This window comes from Copidosoma floridanum, unplaced genomic scaffold, assembly GCF_036245765.1.
Source record: "Copidosoma floridanum isolate Cflo_tuat_1 unplaced genomic scaffold, Cflo_Japanese_pri ptg000015l, whole genome shotgun sequence".
Classification (NCBI taxonomy): domain Eukaryota; kingdom Metazoa; phylum Arthropoda; class Insecta; order Hymenoptera; family Encyrtidae; genus Copidosoma; species Copidosoma floridanum.
In genome coordinates, this window is record NW_028321892.1 from 3758326 (window position 1) to 3775074 (window position 16749).

Below are 16749 nucleotides of genomic sequence, written 5' to 3' on the forward strand. Positions count from 1 at the left end.
GATAATTTTTCTGATGATTTAAAAAAAATAATGAAATCACCAGACGTTTAATTTCATTGAGATGTAACAAAAAAATTAAAAGATAATAAAAAAACTTGTACGGGGTAGCAGCGGATGTCCAATAAAATGCTGTAGAGTTAAATATTGTTGATACAAAATTTAGTTCTAAAATTTTATCATGTATCGATGTACATGCTTATAATTTGGAGTCTGTGCATCTCTGAAACTTTAGCTACGAACTGTTATAAGTTCCAAGAAATAAACAGTTTCAGCATTTTGTAATCTCAACTCTAAAATTTTGGGAAAAACGTCACAGTTAACATTTTTATAGTATCGCCTTCATACTTTCTTTTGAAGTAGTACTTTCCAAAATGCTTAGCAACATTTAATCACACGCCTATACAAATTACTGTCTATAACAATAAGGTTAATTTTCCAAAATTTCAAGAACGTAATGAAATGCCAACAATGCAGTAAATGTCTAGAAAAAAAAATTGAACAGATGAAAACACGAGAAACCCTAGTACTTATAAACACACATATGAAAGCTTTTGATCAAGTTTTCGTTGATACCGTTGGTAAATAAAGAATGACACAAAATAGTAATTGCTACTTGCTAACACTACAGTGTAATTCGACTAAGTACATATTAATACTTGTACCAGATTTAAGATCGAATACGCTTGTTGATGAACTTATACAAAATCTTATATTACTTTACAATGTGCCTAGAGAAATTATATCAGATAGACTTGCTACATTTATGCCTGATTTATTAGAACAACTTATGAAAATCCCCAAGAACAAATCATCTGACTACATGAGCAAATCACCCCCAAATGAACAGATTACTAGAGCAAAGTCATGCCACCCTACCTGACTTTATAAGAACTTACTCTGAAACGTATGATGACAGGAACAAAGTGGCAAAATTTGCAGCTTTCATATAAAACACGAGTGTACATAAAACAACAAATTTTACGCTCTATGAACAAGTATTTAGAAGAGTAGAAAGATTGCCTTTGAAGATACCAAAAGATGAAAGGTTACGGTTGGCTAGGTTGCGGGTCGGCACGCGGAAGACGGCGGTTCGATTCCCAGCCAGGGCGACTCTTTGAAACAAGTATTTCTGTGAATTTTTACGTGTGTTTTTCCATCACGCAATGCTCCTCGTAAAGGAGATGGGTGATCTTTTCGCAGCGAAATTGCCTATTCGCCAGGTGCATGGCCAAGCGAATCGATTACAGCGTTAATGGCGAGAAAAACGTGCGGCTCATGGCCCCGTTATCTGTTCTTTTTACATGTTTCCCACATGCGTAACATCAAATAAATATAAAATAAGAATATAACAATAATTTCAATTACTCTAAGAGTAGGGCGTAATAACAACTGATTGCTATTATTGAGAGATACTGATAAATAATAAATAACTTAGACGTACAGTTTTGGCAAGCTCAAACGCAATAAACGATCTCCAAAAGTTTTTAATCTCTTTTTTCTTTTAAATAATCAGTAGCTTACATTCATATTTACACAAAAAGCAGCCATCAGTCTCTGATGAACCATCGTTTACTTGACACATAGGAAAAATGGAGCCTGTGAAAAAGAGAGTCTTGAAAAAAGAAGCTTTGGATCTGTAAATCTCACAACAGTATAAACATTCATCAGTAGTTTATATTATTTGCAAGCTTGACATATTAAACAAATCATTTAGTAAAAAAAGTAATCGTTTGAATTGGATACGAAAAATTGTTGGACAACGATTGTGAACCTATGGTTCATCTGTTGGACATATAATTTGAAGGATTCCTTTCACAGTTTTTAGCCGGAGTAAGTTTAAATTGGCCTAATAGAACAGTAAGAAATACTTTACGACGGACAACAGTAACTTGAAAAATATCCAGATTTACTACCTGGTCCTTGAAGTTGATAATGAGCTATAAGGAATAAACCACCGAGATTAAACGAATGAGACGACAAAGTGAAGATGGCACAGCTGAAAAAAAGGATCATCGAAGTTTAGTGTTGAAAAAAGTAATGTTTGATTATTTATACAAATTTATTGTAAATTTCGTTGATTATTATTTATGTGTATTTATCGAAATATCAGATTAGGCCTGTTGTAGCTTAGAAATTCGTAGACTTTATTTTAGAAAATGGTGCTAGTGTAGTGAATACATTGATATACGTTTAATGAATTGATACTTTTAATGACCCACTGTGTTGTATGTATCAAAGTGGTGCCATTATCGCTGGAATCAGGATATTCGGTAGTTAGGTATGGTTTCACTTAATATTAATTTGATAAATAAACAATTATAAAGAATGCATTATGTATATGAGCACGTCCACTGAGAGCGGGCCACCTAACACTTGTGAATTTTTTTTCCCAACCATGCTGTGTTCAACTCGCTCGTAATAGTTAGTATATATTGTGAATAAATATTTAAAAACAAATTAGCTCAGAAGCAGTAAACAAATGTTTTAATTGAAGATGAGGTACGAACCACAATATCAAAAAAGTGAGAGGTGAACTTCTCTCAAACTTAGCTCATGGCAGAGTGTTTTTTTTTTATTTTGAGAATTATTTAAATTAATAAAATTTAAAATTAATTTTATTTACACTTGGACGGAAGGAGGCATGAAGTAAAGTGTAAAATTTACTTCTGTTACATATTTTTTTGAAGTTAAAATTTTTAAATCATTGGTTTTCTTTTGCGCAAAATGCGTCTATAGATGTATAATTTTCAACATATTGTGATTAATTTATATGATAATAAAGTAGAGTATGTATGAAAAAATTTTGGTACATGGAACTGTAAAACAGGAGACTTCAAGGAAAGAACTTACGTGATATGTACGGTATTGCGTGTTTTCACGTAGAAACCCTAGTTAATGATAGAACTCGTAGAAATAACAGAAATTGATCAATTTTTATATCTTTTTGTGGTTAAATTTACTACTTTTCCTTGTGACAATAGAAATTTAAATTTTAAAAAAATTAAAAAGGCAGAAGACCCTTCCAATATCCTTGATTTTTAATAGTTAACACATGTAAATTATTCTTCCACTACTAAAAACTATAGTGGCCAGTTTGAAATGTCACACCCGTTCCAGTGGTAGAGATTTGTGTGATGGGCCACTGTATTACAATAACTTCTTGGATAAATTTGTTAACCAAGCTATATTAAACAAGTGTAACTAAAAAGTAGACAATTTTTCCAGATTTCACAGAAAAATAGCATTTAATAAAAAGTAATCTATTTTGACTCATTGAAAAAAGTTTTGTGTGATTTTTTCTTACGTATCTATTTTATAAATTAAAGTAAGCTCATCCAAACTCAGTATTATGACTCAATAATTATTAAAAAATCTAAAATAATATAGTTTAAGAGTTTTACCATTATAAATTCTTTTAATTGATCCGTATGATTTAGTTTTGTATAACAGTTTAATAACAGTGTTGTATGATCTTCAGTTGCTTGACCTTGTTTGTGTAACGCTTGTAAGTATGTTGTTAAATAATCTGTATGCTGAGAATCCAAAAATTTTCGAATTACATAGGATGGTTCGAGTTTCCCTATTGTCTTAACATACTGATCTATAGCACCATTGTAATCACCTTTCAGGTAAAGGTGATCACCATACTGGCGAAAAATGTCAATAAGACCTTCAGCATCGTAGTGCTGATTTTTAGCAATCCTGGAGAAATTTAGTTGGAGTAAACCTTATGTGATCATGATTGAAAAAAAAAATTGTGTACTACAATATATTAAAATTACCTGATTGAAACGTCGTATAGGTTTTTTTTAAATAACAAAGCTAGTTTCGATTGTAAATCTTTTTCATCTAGGTGATATAATTTGGAATCGCCACTTAGTATAAATAAACCTCCCCATTCAGATAGGATTGCCTGAACAACCGTCATCGATGCAGAAAATACAATAAACTTGTTTTGAATATCAAGAATTGTAATTACGTGCTTATCAGCTCCTTGGGAGATAGGCTCAATAGAACTAGAATTAAAGTTATAATTTTTGCATGAAAATTTATTTTAAGGTAAACTTCAAAGATGTACCTTGGTTTTGCAGACACTGTTGTTCTGTTGATAATTTTTGTATCTTGAGCTATTATAACAAGATAGTTTCTAAACCATTCCAACATAACTTTTTGACCATCCACTGCATAGCATGGCCCCCGACCATCAAGTGTATAGCAATAAACAGCCTAAAAAAGTTTGACACTATTTGTATTACAAGATTAAGATGCTGCCAAAAAAATGTTTCAAATTTATTGGATTTGTCAGACAAATCATCAAAGTATTAGACCTTTTTTTTCTTTTTACACAGGTGTAAGAATTGACAACGAAGCAAGTTCAAATTAAAAATTAAGGGAGATATATATACATATTCATAGCATTATTATGATCGTGTGAATAATAATTCAAAGTTAAACGAACAATGATGTCCCGCAAAGAAAAACAAAAACTACGAATTTCATATTTTTTATCATCCATCTAATATCAGTACAACAGAGCTAATGGATTTTTTCATGCAAAATAATAACTAAAATTAAACATTTTAGCGTTGCAAATTTATCTTCGTTAAATCATTGTTATGGTTATGAATAATATTGAAATCTGTAATTACATCATTGCGACCAATCATAAAATGACTATCTTGTTTGGACTCTGCTAAAATACTGCAACTTTTAGAGCAGCCTACATTATCTAAAGATGATTTGCTTTCCTTGTCTTTTATTGTTATATCATATAAGTTAATACTATTATTGGTTGAAACAAACAGATGATTTTGCTTTCCAGTTGATTTTATGGCTAGTCCTGTGATTATTGAATTACTATCTTTGAAGACTTTTATTTGACTTTTTCTATCTCGAGTTAGATCTCCTCTGTAAAACAATTTTTTTTTATATTAAACACTGAAATTAAATGGTACTTTCGGAGCTGTTGCGAATAGGAAGAAATAATACAATACTAGGTATCTTATCAAGTTGTACATGCATGATACGTGGACAGGCACAGAAAAATAATCACTTGTTAGTTTACTATGCACGATACAATAAGAGGTGTTAGTTATAAAATTCATATATACATTGCAATATTAACTAAGTTTGCGCTTGAAACTCTATCAATTTAGATGTCTAACTCAACTTCTGTAATTAAAAAAAAAAATTATCACAGCTTATTTTGGTGTTGTTACTTCTAGTAAATGATCCTGTAATTAGTCTAACTAATTTTTCATTTTTTTCTACGAAAAAATGGCATTTTACAAAGTATGACCTTTTTAGTCAGCGTTTTTTTGCAAATATTGTTTAAACAAATCATCATAGCAGCAATTAAATCACATATTCTAATAGTTGATATTTTTTTACGGATTAAAAAAAAAAAGATAGTTGTAAAATGTTTCTGAACTAAGATAATATTCTTTTTGTTTATTACGCCGTTTGTTGGTTAAGTAATTTCAATAATAAAAATTGACTGGGTAGCTAGTTAAAAACTTCGACTATATAACTCCACAAACTGCTTTGCAAAATGTTACGGTTCACATTGTTGACATCAAGTTTCGACAACTCGTAGTTTTTATGAGTCATGAAGACCCACCACGATTTTTGTTCCTGCATTTTTTCGATCGAGCGACTCCAAATTTGATCGTCAAAAAAATTTTGTATCTCAGTCATTTTTCATCTGATTCCAGTCATTTTTTCGTGAGTGGGGATAGCATGGTAACATATGCACGTATGTTGACGTATGCATTTTATTACCCGTTTATTTATAAATTTTTTATAAACAATTAAAAATAAAAGATTTTTTAATAAAAATTGTTAACGAGTATATAATGGAGAATGATATTGAATTCCGTACAGGTTATAAAAAAATTAATTTCAAATAAATGGATTACAATTATTAAATAATTATTACCAGCGCAATCGCACATTAAGTAAGATATGTTACACGTAAGAGGCAGGTTGGCGCTCTAATTTATCACAATACACAGTGATCAGTCAACAAATAATGTAGCTGATACACTACACTCATTGTGCTGCTGTTACCCTTCCTTGAGAAGCTGCTTCTCTCTATCGAGTTTTTGCAACTCGATGGCATCGAGGGACTGCGCTTCGGGCTATTCATGCTACTATTCCACGGTCTAAGGAGCTGGCCCTAGAATCTTCTCTCCGTGTACGAAAATTATGTCAGGTTCTTATAAATATTTTAATATTTAATAAATAAACAGTTATTAACAATACATTATGGCACACTAGAATATAAACGATATGTAGGCTGGCTAGCTCAAGACGGTGTGCTTTCATCGCATCTTCCATTGATTTAAAAACAACTTTGTACCACCTACGCTGATTACATCTTTTACGTCACAATCACACACTTATTTCTAGTTGTTATGTAATACAAAAAATATGATTGTATATTAGAGGTTAAAAAAAAATTATTTTGTAGTACCGCCTTTTTCACTAGAGTAGTATTACATGCCAGTAAATGTTCCTTCAGGACGTCCATCACACGTAGATTTTTTTGATAGATCGTATCCAAACATCAAACATATATTCAAAAAAGCATAAAAAATAAAAAAAACCATATGTGGGTCTCGGGACCCCTAGCGGAAGTGAAATTTTTAACTTAAATGTTATTAAACTCGGTGTAACAGAAATCGAAAAAATTAGATTACACCTAATTTCAATAGGTCTTTAAAAATCCAACATTAAAATAGTAAAAATTTTATTATTATTACGTATTCAAGCACGCGCGTGCATAAAATACGTATACTTATGTTACATGTGATTCGCGCATTCCAAGTACTTCCATATTTGCTATAATATATATGTTTTAATATATGTACTAACTGTTGGTCATGTAATGCAGTGTGAAAAAAACATTTTCATCATAGTGCCCCGAAAAAAGGTACTTTTTTCCCGTTACGCGGAAGAAAAAATTCTTTACATTCAAAATTACTATTCGTGCATTATAGATGGACAATCAATTCTTGTTGGAATCATTGTATCCAACAGATGCAATTTTTTTTAAATTTTGGCTACCATAATAGTAAAATAATCTACACTACTTCTCTTATTGAAATTAAGGAAAACAATAGACATATAGCTATTTTCCATTGTAAAAATATAATTTTTCATTCAATTCGATTTCTATGATTCTTTATAATTTAATATTGAAATTTAGTCGTGCTTATAACTAATGTCTACTAATCTTAAAATTAATAATGAGAATATAGGTTTTGATCACGTGACAATTATTTCTATAAGAAATGATAGAGAATAGAAAATAAATTAATTTATAGCTAGAATATGTAGGGTGTAGCGTTGCCTTTGAGATATGACTTATTACTTTTAGAGTTTTACGATAGTTTGTATGAATCCGTGTAACATACATTTTTGCATCTCAATAATATCTTCTATACATAAAATTATATTTAGCCGATCTGGCTTACCTTTTGAGATATGACTGTTTATCGAATTTTGAGACGTTAAGTTATAACAAAAATTTTTCAAAGATTTTGAAAATATCCAAATGAATTTTTCAAATACGGCAAACACGTTTACATGTATACAATATAAATATAAATGTATGCATATTGTACACGTATACTTTGCTTCTAGTATAGGTACATCTGTTGTTTTTCTCTTCTTATCTCTTTTCTTCGTGCTCATCGAATTAGTGTTAAGTTGTAGCGTAGGAACATACATACTAACATACCTGTAATATATATATATATATATATATATATATATATATATATACTAGTGGGGCTTCGCCCCCTTACTTGCTCCGCACGCCAACCCCCTACTGTTATAACTTAAAAGGAGAGTCTTTAAATTTTATCAGTAGGTAGGAAGAGTTTTGTGACCAGAATTTCGTGAGGAAGAAGAGTTTTTGATCTACATCGTTAGGCATTAGTTATAAATCTAACAGTAAATTTCCACACCACCCAGAAGGTACTATTGTGGTACGTTAAAAGTTTTTTTAGAACTCTCCGTTATGTTTAGAGAAAAAAAGTATACATTATTTTTTTAATGATTCAATTCTAAACAACGAAAAGTTTTCATCACTTAAATCACATATAAATTATTTAAATTTTATATAACATATACTTTATATCATTTTTGTTACTATTATGCATTCTATATTTTATCAATTGATATAAGTGGTTGACAAAAATTTTACATTTTAAGATTCAATGACACATATGAAAATAATTTCTTCACAGTGTTCCACACTATAAATTGAAAAAATCGTTTGTACTTTGTATTATTAAAATTTAATTTTAAATTAAACTAACATTTTTTAAATTTTTTAAAATGAACAATATAAAAGTTAGCGTGAAAGGGGACGAAAATTGTTTATTCAGAACTTTTCCTTATTTTCTGTATAGTGACGAAGATTTCCACATGGGACCTCGTTCTTTAGTAATCAATGATGTTGTAAATAAATGGTAAAATTATTATGAATTTATAGTAGGAAAAGATTATTATCAAAATGTAAAAAGTAGTGATAAATATATTAACATAATGTCAAAAAATGGGACTTACCGTACAAGTTTTGAAATTAAAAGCTTCTCAGATTTATTACCTGTTCACGTTATAGTTAATTTCTCGAATAACGATATTCAAACTATAACGATATTCGAATATGGAAATTCAAATAGTAATCGTAAACTAAAAATTAATCTTAAAGGAAAAATATAATAAAAATATTGCAATTGGTCGATTAAACATTGTATCTCTAAAAGATGATGAAAATTTTTTTTTTAAACTTGTATTAAATAAGTTAACTGGTTCGACATCGTTCAAAGACATTAAAACATGTTTAATAGACAATGATGAAAAAATTGATGATATTTTTAAAGAAGCAATTGCTGTTATATTTCCATATCAATTAAGACAATTTTTTGCTTGGTTTTTAATTTAAGAAAACGTTTAAGGAGATAAAACATGGAATAAATAAAGAAATAAATACAAAGAATTTTCTATGAAGGGTTTTGCTTAATAATAAAGATAGTTTAGCTCTCTTACATGTTAACCAAATTTTAGATTTAGAAGATAAATCGTGTGGATACTGTAATTTACCCTCAACAACAAAAAAATCGAGAGTAAAAAAAGGAGATGTAGATGATGAAATACGTTTCAGTAAAGAAATATTTTACTCGATGTTTAAAAGTTTGAATAATGACCAGAAAAATATATTTCATATTATTTGCAAACAAAGAAATAATATTTTTTTCATAGATGGTCCTGGACCAATTCACCAGAATACTAGAAGCAACTCCCAGTCAAACTCAGGGAAATGCGGACAAAAAGAGAATACGGCATGCCGAGCCTGGACCGCAGCCCAGAGACAAAATACAGGATACATCACTAAAAAAAAGGAAACAACAGGGAAAAGCGAAGGCAGGTCAACTTACAGGAGGATCAAAGGCCAATTTGTGTACATACACAGGATCATTATTATACTAACCATCGTGACGGGGATCTGGTAAGTCAAGTTTTATTGTTTTTATATACTATACTCATAACCCCTAAGGAAAATAAGCGCCCAGAGAGATAATTTCTATACATTAATATTAGCTCTAAATCGGAAAATTTCAAGACTTAGGTTGTAACACATAATTGCATGCACAAACATATACCTGATATCCAAGCGACAAACACTCATGAAAAAAAATTTTTTAAATTAATTAATAAATAAAAGAAGTAGTTAATAGAAAGCAAAACCGGGAAAAAGGATATTGACTAACGCTAATTAAGAGTGTGCATATCTCTCAAGCAAACCCGAAGTACACAAAAACGAAAGCGTCTTACGATTAAAAAAAAAAAAAAAATGTACGAACTAACAAGACTAACTATGTACACAAAAAAACACAGAGGCTAACATAATGAGCATCACGGAAGTGAATGATATATCAGAGTGATAAGGACAAAAAGACGGTAGGCACACAGACAAACACGAAATAAGACGGGACGACATAGACGACGACGTCATACAAATGAACTTAGAACATGATCCAGAATCATGGGCAAAGTAGCAGAAGGCCAGTAAGAAAAAAGCTGTTTATGATAAAGATGATGAAAAAGCTCACACCCAACATAGAACACAAATACTTGGGAACGACTCCCGTTTACTCAAAACAATAATACAACAGTTAGGAATAACAATTTTATTGGAAATCATAACATCCATAATAGAACAGATACACATGATTTCGTAGACACACATTACGCACATCAAGCAGGCAATAGGTACAAACACACACAAAATCACGTCGTAGAACCGCCGAAACACACATGACATCAAACTCACACACGCGGGTTATAAAACTCTCTAGCTACATTGAGCCATCTCGCCAAAAACTCCCATTGTTCAAACAACTGACCAGAACGGTAGCTTTCACGGTAGGACCACTGTACAAAAATTTGTCATTAGAACCCTTGCAAACACGTTACGAAGCCGGACGGGTGAGTTCATTCCCCGATTAGCACAATTTTCGACCATAGATGAATTTTTTACAAAAATAAAAAATAGGTATACTTGCACCAGGAATGCCACCACCTTATTGGCAAAACTAAGAATTATGTCACAACAAAGAAATGAGTCAATGAAATCGTACTGTGACCAAATCCAGACATTACATAGCTGAATAATATCCTTATATGCCACTAGCCCAGTTTATTTTGCAACACAAGAAATGTCGCTAAAAAAAGACGTAGAAGAAGAGTCAATAAGGAAATTTTTTATGGGCTACAGGCATGAAAATAGACAGAGAAATTATCTTACACTGCGATGGACTGCGCGTTGTGTGCGCATAAGATGGCAGAAGTAGGGACAGAAGAAATGGAGAAAAGTGCGTACATGTATTACCCAGCGGTAATAGAAAACACGCTGAAATGCTATCCGAGTGAGACAAACTATGATCCCTGCTCATTCTGCAACGGGCCCGACCATGCGACAAAACAGTGAAAAATATTCCAACTCAATGTAGATGCCAAAAAGAGAGAAAATTTTAATAAACGGCAACACGATACGGCAGCAAGTAACAGTACTCAAAAAAATTTGACCTCAACAGATAGTCACGGTAATTCGATACCAAGTTGCGCGTGCTGTAGACGAAAGGGATACGTCACAATGCTATAGGCTTTCGAACAGCGATAATAGGACTTTTTAACTTAGAATCAAGCAAGAACTAAAAAAAAACTCAAGCAGAGGAAAACCATTTCAAATTATTGGATGTTCAAAAAAATTAACGTGGGGCAAAGGGAGGAGACAAAAAGAATTATAGCAACAGGAAGGCACAATGTACCAGCCAAAGAGCAAACATGCAAGCATGGGTTGAAGAAATAATGAAACTTGTCAACATATCAAGCTGCAACGAAGAAGAAATAAGACATGTACGAGAAACTTAAAGAGCGGATTTTTCTAGGTAGATATACACGAGGATGACATACACAAGACCACATTCCCAGGCCCAAAAGAGCACTATAAATATGAAAGGTGAATCTTACGAACAGGAAATCAAACTAGACCAATATAAGCCCAACCACGACTCCGGCACAAGATTGACAATCTTTCCGGACTCGCCTCTGTTGGAGCATAACAATAATTAAATATTTTAAGAAAGTATACTTATTCATTTACCAAAGAGAATGAGTAAATGTAAAATCAAAGAAAAACAAATTAGGTTAAAATAACAAAGTAGGAAAAAAAAAACAAAAACAAAAAACGATACTGGAAAAGTAAGAAAAAAAGTAAGCGCACGGCAACAAGGAAGCGTAGCTATTGTAGGATAGCGAGGAATACTTATATGTATACCGTATAGCTTATGCCGCAACATAAGATAGAAAATATACATCTATAAAGAGAGCGCCACATATAATGCATTGTGTCATGTCATATTCGAGTAAACCATTTTCCAGGTACATGTATGTGCATGAGTGTAGATATAGGAAAAGAGAAACGTACATAGAATGTAAACGAAGACGACGCAGAGCCATACGACCAACCACTTCCTTTTCTTGCCCCTCACTTTCTCCAGTGCAGTTTTTAAAAGATTTAAAAAAAATAATAATAATCTAGCAAAAATGGAGGAGGATATACGAAATAAGAAAACGTTATGGTGGCACGTATCACTAAACATACGAATACGAGGTAGCGCAAATAAATGGAGAGCTGTCAGACTGGAAGGATTACGCGTGGATGGTGACGAAAATATTATTAGAAGCAGCTGCAGGATCGTTCGGAATTTTAAAAAACGGGGGGCCCCTATTACTTATGTGTTATAGATTGTTTACAGGCAAAGATTGGCGCAACAGACAATGAACGGTAACGGAGACAACATCGGAGAATAACACCACCGTGGAGCCGATGGGTTGACTTAAAATATAATAGACAAACACTAGAAACAGTATTATAAATATGTTAAAGCAATAAGCCTTTGACCCTTGACATTCTTGATCACGAAAAAAAATAAAAAATAAAAAATAACAAAATAACAAAACAAAAAAAGAGTACGAAATTGACAATTATGTTACTACATAGAGATTATTATTATTATTATTATTATTATTTAGTGCGAAAAAAAATAAATTTGTTCTAATTCATTATATAGCTTATATGTAAGTATATATATATATGTGTATATGCAAGCGATTATATATTACAAGTAAGAGAATTTTGAAATATTTTCGTTTTAGATGAAGGAAGTACGCAAACATAAACAAATATGTGTACACAGAAGAAACAGCGAAATAAACCAGTAGGAGAAACAGGGACATGGCGCTTGAAACCACCCTCTTTTCTTTAACTGGAATTAATATATAACACAAACAATATTACACGAACCCTTCTCTATCACAAACATACAAATCAAGAAGGAAATCGCCGCCAAAGACGTTGGCGTCGCAGCCTTGGACGTGTTACCTACGATAGCATATAGCTATGCATGCGTTGGCTCCCCTGGCCTGGACCCAAAAGTTAGGAGAAAAGGGAAGGAAAGTGATAGAAAGAGAGAGCGAAGCAAAAGAGTAAGGGACAGATTAGCTAGAGACGCGAAAGCGAAAAGACCAGACCCACGAGACTGAAAGACACGAGCAGCTTCCCTCGAATACAAGAAGTGCTAATAAAGTTCAAGTTGACTACAAGTCGCACTTTTATTTACTTCCACACTGAGAAACCCATGTAACGTAAATAAGTCATCGGATTATGGAAATATGCATATTTTATCCTTTCAAAACTGGCAGACAAAATATATTTTATTAGCACCAGTACAACACGCAACGGCTCAAAAAACTGTAAAAACATTAATGGATAAATTCATCACATATTTTAGAGCACCAGAGAAACTACTGGCTGATAGGAGAACTTACTTCATGCACTAAACAATGGAAAAATTAGCCAGATTATTTAAAATATAAAAACTCGGCTGCACAGCATTTCACCCGCAGAGCAATGGCGCAATAGAACGCATGCATCACGGGTTGTCGGAATATTTAAAAGCATAGCTTAACAAAACCGAAACATGGGACGAGTTGCTCCCACTATGCATGCTAGCCTATAATACAGCTAAATATGAGTCAACAAATCTCACGCCATACGAACTCGTATTCGGCCAACAGGAAAAATTCCCAATTAGTCTTATAACGGTGCCACTAGAAAACGGTCAAACGTACACAGAACTATTAAAACAGATAGCACAGTGACTTACTGAATCAAAAACGCTAGCAGCGATGACATAGACACAAAACAAATAACGGTCAAAACATTATTACGACGGGAAGCTAAACACGAAGTTCTTCATGAAAGAAGAAATGGTTTATGCATTAAAAAAGCTATCCAAAAGGAAACACGACAACGAATTTAAGGTACCATACAAAATAACTGGTATAAACTATGAAAATCATACTGTGAAACTACAAGGAGACAACGAAAGACGCATAGCATATATGGATAAAATAAAAAAAGCATGTACACTGAAATCCCCCATCCACTAAGAAACGAAAAGGAAAAAAAAGCAGAGCACTACAACCGGACGCCCCGCGAGAAAAAATAATAAAAATTAATAAATAAATATGCAACCTACAGATGTTCAGGCATTTGAAACCATCTCTCTTTACAACAGCAACAGTGATAAAATACATGCCGAATTCATCTTTAAAAATTCGCGGCCCTCGGACGCGCCAAAGAAAAGAGGAAAAATGAGATAATAAAAACGATAATAATAATATAATTAATAATAGTTATAAAAATAACATTTATAATAACAACGGTAGAGAAAGAATGACTAGAACTGTATAAGAATATGGAATATATCAACATGTATGTGAGTATGTAGACGGTACGTATACGTATACCTAAACTAGACTATTTTTTCTTATTGGCAGCCCTCGGACACACCGCAGGAAGGAGAGACAAACAGTCAGTCAAAAATAACTAATAATACAAACAAAACCAGCACGAACCGATGGCCATTTTTTTTTCCTCTGTCAAATTTCTTTTTTTTTATAAGAACAGACTCATGTCAATGATATTAATATTAGTTAAGCCATCTTTGCATACGAATATTAAGAGTGGCACTACCTAAGTCTACATAAAAAAAAAAGAACACAGGTAGTTTAAAGTGTAATAAAATGCCTAATATGTACGAACACAAAAGAGTATAAAGAAAATATGTACAATGTAATAAAAAGGGGAGTGATGCAGAAAAAAAAAACCAATTGGGGTGTGAAAGTTTTATACATTTTATCGAGGGTTAATGGTACAATATGGGAACAGGCTTCCAAAATATACAATATACATCTCTTTCTTCCACCAAGGTCCCAGTCAAACACCGATAACAAGTCCGATTTATCAAGGCAAGGGCAACGGGAGAAGCCAATATGAGCACCGTAATAGCCCATAACGCATCGGCGGGCTTTGTCACACAGTGAGACAGAAAACATACACATAGACTCTTGGACACAAAAAAGAGCTCTTGGCGAGACTTTGAGGGTTAAAAACAAAGAAAAAGAAGAAAAATACTATAAGCTGCATATTGCGCTCCTCTCGTTTCTCTGGAGCTTCACCCCGCAAACTGTGATGAACGTCCTGAAGTTCAAAAATCACCTTAGGGGGTCGTCCATTATTTACGTGAGGTGATTTGGGTGATTTTTCGGCCTTCACCTCCGTTAATTTCACGTGAGATTTTTTAAAATGCGTATTTTTAGTGTAACTACATGCATATGTGCTTGATTGTAAAAAAATAATTCGAAAAACATAACTTGACTCGTTTTTTTATTGAAGACTAGATAAGATTAGTATGTAAAACTACTAAGAACATTATCTAGTATCACAGTAAGAAAATTCACCAATTGAATACACATAATCATAAAAAAATGTTCATTCCAATTCAGTCTATGAGAACTCATATGTGTTTTCAAGAGTAATTAGTGGAACCAGCATGTCCATAAGAGTTTCAGTAAAACCATCGGCTCCGTCCACTTCACTCTGACTTAGCCACTCAAAAACATTGTCGATTGCACACAGAAGCTCAGTAGCTTGACGTGTGACAATCTTTGAAGGTCGCATTTTGCGTGCTAGTGCAGTTGGTGCCTTATGGGCTGCATGCTGATGCTCAATTACTTTTGTTATGAGTGAGAAATAAATGCCGCATGTACTGCAGCATCTTTTTTCCAGATCACCACGTAAACTTAGGCAATAAAGGTCATAGGGCATGCTGATAAAGTAGTGCAGAGGTTGAACCAGTAGGCAGTGACGAATCAAAAAAAGGAGCAAATGACTTTCCGTCATGCTCTTCAAGGGACGGAACTATCGGTTGCCCTTTAACCTGAGCGATAGGGTATGAGGGTGGGAGAAAACGGTCGTGCGTAATCATATGCAGTGCACTTCGGCGTGGTCTGCAGCAGTTCTGGTCATCACATTGAACAACCTAAAAAAACAATAATAAACAATTCATTATATTATTTTTAACTTTTGATAAAAATGTATTGTTGGTTTAGTACTCACACTAATCAGAAATTTTTTTAAAATATAAAAAAGTATGTCTGAAATCGTGGTAAAAATAAAAAGGAAACTTGGCTCTCTCTCTAACGTGCTCGGCATACCATCCTTCGCATAGTAGGTGTGGTTCGCTATAAGTGTCTTCGTTCGAGTCTACGTATTGAGCGACGACTTCATATTCATCAATGCATACTGCGGACCATATTTCGGCCAAAACGTCCCCTGCCTTTTTGAAACTATTTTTCTCCAGGCTAATATCTACCGTTCTACCACTGGAGTCAAGATGGGTCCCAAAAGAGTCGTGAGGAAGAATAACAACCACTAAGTGGAGCCATGCATCTCTCTACTCTATTAAAAGCACTTCTGCCAGGAGCATTAGTCACGATAAATATTGCGTCCATATCATACTTTTTTAAATGCTCTATGGCATGAGCGATCACTTTACGATATCGTGGATTCTTGGCAGGACCACCATCGCTTGAAATGATGAGGACAGGCTTAACTAAGCTGTCTTCATTTCTTATAAAATCTTTAAAAGGCTGAAAAGTTAAAAGAGTATTCAAGTCTTGAGCGTGACTAGTTGCAGTCGAAGAGGAGTGCTTAGCACTTCGGATTGCTACAAAGGTTAGTCCACTGTATAAGACGGCTTCGGGCCGTCCCATCTCATTGGATTTAATTGCACAAAGAGCGTACACACTTGGAATTAATTTGTGCCT

The 16749-nt window shown here is 33.0% G+C and overlaps 1 protein-coding gene across 1 annotated transcript in view; it reads right to left on the reverse strand.

Annotated features, from left to right (window-relative positions):
• Positions 1–16749, reverse strand: part of Vps11 (vacuolar protein sorting 11) — a 204864-nt gene that overhangs the window by 116045 nt on the left and 72070 nt on the right. Inside the window, exons 5-8 of the mRNA XM_089592289.1 lie at positions 4650–4908; positions 4079–4227; positions 3783–4016; positions 3402–3702 (exon numbers count right to left, since the gene is read on the reverse strand). Of these exons, the coding sequence (XP_089448415.1) occupies positions 3402–3702; positions 3783–4016; positions 4079–4227; positions 4650–4908 (943 nt within the window). The remainder of the gene's footprint in view (positions 1–3401; positions 3703–3782; positions 4017–4078; positions 4228–4649; positions 4909–16749) is intronic.